The following is a 5,911-nucleotide window of genomic DNA, read 5'->3' on the forward strand; positions in this document are numbered from 1 at the left end:
GGGAACGCGACGTTTGTGCCGGGCGCGGGCAAGTTTTGCACCCTCCCCAAGGGGAGCATGCTCTTCGAACAGGGGCGCCGCCAGTCGCTCCGAGGGGCGCGCCGCTTGCAACCGCCGGGCTGAGGTGGAGCGGGAGCAAGAGCGGACCTTGTGCCTCCGCCGCCCGCTCGCTTCTCTTCTCCACACCCGCCCTCTCCCTCCTCGCTCCCCTGCGTGGTGTGCGTCCCACGCGTGGGCGCAGTTTTCAGGTCGTCCCGACCTATAGCGTCAACCCCACGGTGACTGTGCCGTTGTCCTGTCGCGGACGTGGGTGGAGGGTGGTGTGCTGCCTGGGCCGGGCCCGCTCCCCACTCGAGACGCCTGCGTTGTATGAAATGGAGTATTGTTTATTCCGCGGCCCCTGTGCGACACATACCTCGCTGCAGTCTCAGACTCTACCGTCTTCCGTCTAACAAGACACAAGTGTCCAGTGATCAGAGTGTCAACAAAATAAGGCACACTCTTTTTTTTTGAGCGAACATGTCATGAGAAGCCACGCGGTGCGAGGAATCGCGGCGCACTCCCAAGTAGAACTGCACTCATCCTGTCGACGAACTCCAAAGTCCTCCTCTGACTTCTCTCCTCACAGACTCACAGCACACAGGAGACACAGTAGACCTCACGTGTCAGTCGGTGACTCGACGACACTCGACACGAAACGGGGTCTGAAGGGCCCCAAGCCCATCCGTCCGTCCCTTGGCCAGTTGTCGCGCTATCAGAACTCACCTCGTTCAATGAGGTGCGTCGAAGAGCTTGCTGGCCCGAGCCTGAGTCATGCTCATGATTGACTCACCGAGCGCTGGCGCAGTGTACCAGGACGTTGGGGCGACCTCGCCGCCGAGGTACGGTCGCGAGTTGTCGTCCTGTCATTTGATGGGGGCGAGATGTGTTCGTGGCGTTGGGTGAGATGTGTTCGTAAGCATTGGCAGCAGATATTCGCTCACCAGAAGGCTAGGACGATATGGTCGGCCCACGGTCTTGGCCTTGAAGGACTGCAACTTCTTCGACTCACGCATGAGAGTGGCCCTGACGTGGCCCTTCCACTCCGGCGGCGCTGGAGCCTCTGCAAACGGTCGCATAAAGTTGGTCCGAGCGTGCACCGCGGGCTTGCGCGTGTACACCTCCGGCTCCATTTCGACGTTGTTGAAAAAATCGTTTCGCGGGCGCCGGCCGGACCGCTCACATCCGGCCGCGCGGTGAAACGCGGCGCATGGTGAGTCCGGTGTACGAGCTGCACGTTGCCAGTGGCCGCGGTGCTCGAGACGCTTTCGAACCGCCGCGGGTGTTTCTCATGCACTCGCGAGACATGCCCACCTCCTTCCCACCGAGGCTTGGCTCTTCGCATGCGCCGCTCCCGCGTGCTTGGTCCTTCTCAACGCCACTGCCGGACCGCCCTCGCACACCGATGCCACCGCGGGGGCGAGCGCTGCTTTTAGCGGATGCGTGCTCAAGTTCGTCGTGGAGGTCACTGAGCTTGGCTTCGTCGCCAACGACGGCGGAACCAATCTTCTCACCGGCCAACATGCTCAGGGAAGAACTCCTCCGGCCAGCAGGAACGCCAGCGAGTGCATCGAAGCGGAGCCCGAGCTGCCAACGCAGCCGGAGCCCGAGTCGGACGGACACGCGCTCTCGGGGCAGCATCTCATCTCACCTGTACGCCCCATGCAGCCGGCACGGGCAGGCGCGGCCGGCTTGCCGGCCAGCAGCTGCGGGAGCGCCGAGGGGAGTCTCCCGAAGATACTCGAAGCGCGAAATCACGGCGCTGGCCGAGAAGGCGAGGCGAGCCGTGCTTCAAGGCTCGGAGGCGGAGCGCGAGGAGCAGCGCAACCTGGTGATGTCTCCCTCGCAGCTGATGCCCGCCCTGTGCGCACCGCGGAGCCTGACGGTGTGAGGCCTTTCAAAGCTCTTCTAGAAATGTCGTTCTAGGTCTAACAGAAGGTAGTTGGTAGAGAGGGGTTACAAGAGCCGACCTAATATCGTTATCGCATTCACGGAAGATTACTTGGAAAAAGAAAAAAATTAGTGCCACGGTGTTGGTGTATCAGCTTCTTTTTCTTTTGTAGTGCCAGTCCAGGGAGATGTTTTCGAATTCTTTTTCTCATCCAGCGATGTGGTCGTTCAAGTACTGGCTACTGCCCTGCCCGGCACAACCAGGTTAGTGCATAGTGGCACGCGCACGGCACTCGCGGCGCTCCTGTGCTCGCGACGTGCCCGCGCTGCGCGTCGGTCGCGACCTACGCGCCAGCGCTCGGCGCACCCAAGTCCAAGCTGGAGTTGATCGTTGCTTCCCTTTCGCGAGGCGGTGCGGACTGCCGGAGGCCTCGGTCTCCCCTCTGCCCGTGCGACTTTCGCTAACTCCCTCGAGCGTGGATCGTCTCTCTTCGGCGCGCTCGAGCACGTTTTTGGGGTTTGGCACCAACAGGCTTTGATTCTTACGGATCCTACAAAACAAATTGGTATTGCTAAAAATCTCTCTCTCTCGGATCCTCACCCGCCAAGGCAGGTGTGCACTCTGCTAGTACTTGTGTGCTCACACCACTACACTGTGGGGTGTGCCCAAGCATGATGTATGTGCGCGTCTGTGCGTGTGTGGGACAGACGTCGTTGTCCTATGCGCGGGCTTCCCGCGGGGACCCGGTGCGTGACCTTAGCCCATCTCGACCTCGTCGCGGCGCTCGCCTCTACCAGACGATCATTGCTGTGCGGTCTCCAGTGTTGGCAACGGACGCATGAGAAGCCTGTGCCTCAGCAGCCTGCTATTGTTACATGGCGCCTGCTGCTGCTACATCGCACCGGCCTCGCGATCCGAATGTTCGAACACTGCCTCGCGCCGTCGCTGCCGACCTCCGCTCCTCTGGAGCGGCGAGACCTCGGCCGAGCTTGTGATTCGAGCGCCACCGCAGCTGCTGTTTGAGGTGTACGCCGACATCGAGCGCATGCCAGAGTGGTCGCCGCTGCTGGAGCGCGTCACGCTCGTCGATCCGGCCGCGCGCCGATCAGAGTGGGCGCTGCGCGTGCCGCGACCGCTCACACGGCTAGTCAACGCGGCGGGGCTGCAGAACCTGGTCCAGTGGGAGGCGATGCACGAGCTCGATCCGCCCCGCGCGCTGCGATGGCGGTCGCTCAGCGGCGTCCAAAACTCGGGCGAGGCCACCTTCACGCCGGTGGCTGGGCAGCCCCGTGCGACGACGGTGCGGCTGCGGATGTCCTACACGCTGCCGGACCTTGCTGGCCCGCTGGCCGAGACGAGACTGGCGCGCCCAGCCCGGCATCCCGCCGTGCGGTCACATTCTCAGCCCCCCTCTCGTCCCTGGCAGGCGCAGAGCTTTGTGCGTCGCACGATGCACGGCGCGATGACTCGCTTCCGAGATGCGATGGAGGCGCAGGCGGCAGCGGCGGTAGCGGCGGACGACGGAGGTGGCGGCGGCGCGGCGGTTGCAGAGGCCGCGATGGAGGCGGCGATGAAGGCGGCGATGGAGGCGCCGCCCTAGACGCTAGAGCTAACGGCCTGCGCCGCGCAACAGTCAGAGACCAGGAGATAGTGAATCGATCTTTTTCCTCAATCAAAAACCTCTTTTTTGCTCATTGGTCGGCGGATATGGTCGGCGGATAAATATTGCGCACAGGCATCACCTATGGTCGACTGCCTGCCTGCGGTGGCTGAGTCCACGGTCAGGGTGCCAGCCCCGCGGGCGCCCCCACCGTGTAAACGGGCAACCCCTGGGAGCCACACGACGTTAAACACACCATGTAAAAGCTCTCCGCGAGCTCTCTCGCAGTAACAGCTTACTTTTTTCGAAGTAACTTTCGAAGTAACCTTCGCCCTTGCGCCATACCACAAAACAACAACCGCTCGAAACGCTCAAATTTGGCGTTCCGTGCTCCGCTTCAGCCTTCTAGCCGCGCCGCGATGGCCAGCACGTCGTCGCCCGCACCTGCTGTGGCACTCACGGATCAGGTGGCGACCGACTCGTTCCTGTCGTCACTCGCTGAGCTGCGGATACTCACGTCAATGAGAAGCAGGTCGGCAGGGCGGAGAAGCCCAACGACTTTGGCGTGCTCGTGACGTTGAATATTCCAGAGAGCATACGCAAGCAGAAGCGACTCGCCATCACTGCGAAGAGCGATCGGCCGACCGGTTCGCCGCCACGCAGGAGGCGAAGAAGTGGGTTAATGAGCAGCTGACGGAGGCCGGTATCGAGGCGACTCTGCCAGAGCAGCCGCCCCCACCGCAGGCAGCAACTCCCGAGGAGCTGAATTAACTCGCCGCCTGGATCGACGAGTAGCCCGATCCGGGTGCTATCACTATGGTGCGGGCGCGATTGGCTTCACAGCCAACGCGTCAAAGCTTCTGGGGCGGTAACAATGGCGCTGCTCATGGAGCGTCAGCTCGCGGAAGCCCATGTGTGCGCAGCTGAGCGGCAGTTGAACCGAGCCCAGCAGCCTCATGCGGAGGAGGTCAAATCAGTGATGCAAGCGTACAAAATTGGATGGATAAGGAGTTCGCAGCGCTGGCGGAGGCATTCGACGCTGATATGTAGTCGTTCCCGGCACCCCACGTGCGTGCGTGTGATATTCGAGGGCTCGACCAGATCGTGAGCGTTGTGAAGCCGCAATTTCGTACTTAGCGATAGGCAGGCACATCATGTGGGTACTCAGGATCACTCGTATGAGAACGTCAGCACGTAGCTACGCTCGCGAGAGCGACCTAAGCACCTAAGCACCCTAAGCGCCCCCCCGCTTAGGCCGCTTAGGTGCTTAGGCGGTCTCTGGGGATGGGACCTGGGGCCCGCCGGGGCCGGGGCTGTCGGCTGAGCCACTCTCCGTCTGGTGGCTCTCTACGGAGCGTTTATAACACAACAGCTCGGCACCCTGACCGTGGACTCAGCCCGGTGGCGGCGCGCGCGGCGGGCGGCCCCCAAGCCAAACAGCGCCAACCCACAGGCAAGACGAACCCAACACGCGCGCCGACAACGCGGGCACACACGCAGTGCTCTCAGTGCACACAGTGGTCAGTCCCACCTACGCACCCTGATGGACACCCAGTCGCCAGACAGAGTGACCGGCCCGCACCTTCTAGTTTCTGCAGAGGCCAACTAGACGGCACGCCTTGTCCCTTGAGTCCTCACTCAGGAATGTGACCACTCGACTCTCGAGTTTCCCAGTAAATGGCACCCTGGGGATCTCTCCCTCACTCTGTAGAATTCCCTTTCTCCTTTCTGTCCAGCCAGTGTTGTGCGAGGGAGTTGAGTTGTGAAATTGTATGCGTACATGGGGGGGGGGGGGGGAGAGAGAGAGAGAGAGAGAGAGAGAGAGAGAGAGAGAGGGGGGGGGGGGGGGGGCTAAAAATACCTACCTTCATGGACCTCAAGTCCCTAAAATCCTGGGAACCCGACCCACCCGGACCTTTTTTTTAGGGTTTCCAGCGAGGAACACCCCATTTTCCTTCCCCCCCTTCCGGGGCAAAGCCGGCCCCTAACCTTTCCCTCCCGGGTTTCCCCCGGGGGCTTCTTCTGAACCAAATTTCCCCTTTTTGGAGGTCCTGCCAAATCCCCCTAATTTCTCAAGTTTCCCACCCAACCCAATTTTTTTTGCCCCCCCCCCTCCCCTTTTTGCAGGTCCATAATAAAGGCCTTCCTAATCCAAATCCCCATGACCTAAAAATCGAAGGCCAAACCCTTCCCCCTCCCAAACTTAATGTTTTGCCCACCGATGGCAAGGCCTCCCCCCCAACAAGGGCCAGGGCCAAGCGAACCCCCCCCAAAAAGCAAATTTTGGAACCTTCCCCAGGGACCCCCAAAAATTTTCCCCGGAAAAAACCCCAAATTCGAGTGACCGAGCCCCCAAAAACAACTCCCCAATCCCCCCCCCC

At 61.4% G+C, this 5,911-nt stretch overlaps 1 protein-coding gene across 1 annotated transcript in view; it reads left to right on the forward strand.

Annotated features, from left to right (window-relative positions):
* Positions 1-123, forward strand: part of EMIHUDRAFT_221566 (hypothetical protein) — a gene marked incomplete at both ends in the record, with an annotated part of 2,206 nt that extends 2,083 nt beyond the window's left edge. The window contains one exon of the mRNA XM_005756488.1: positions 52-123. Coding sequence (XP_005756545.1) covers positions 52-123 — 72 coding nt within the window. The remainder of the gene's footprint in view (positions 1-51) is intronic.
* Between the last annotated feature and the right edge of the window lie 5,788 nt (positions 124-5,911).

This window comes from Emiliania huxleyi, assembly GCF_000372725.1.
Source record: "Emiliania huxleyi CCMP1516 unplaced genomic scaffold EMIHUscaffold_97, whole genome shotgun sequence".
In the NCBI taxonomy this organism is placed as follows: Eukaryota; Haptophyta; order Isochrysidales; family Noelaerhabdaceae; genus Emiliania; species Emiliania huxleyi.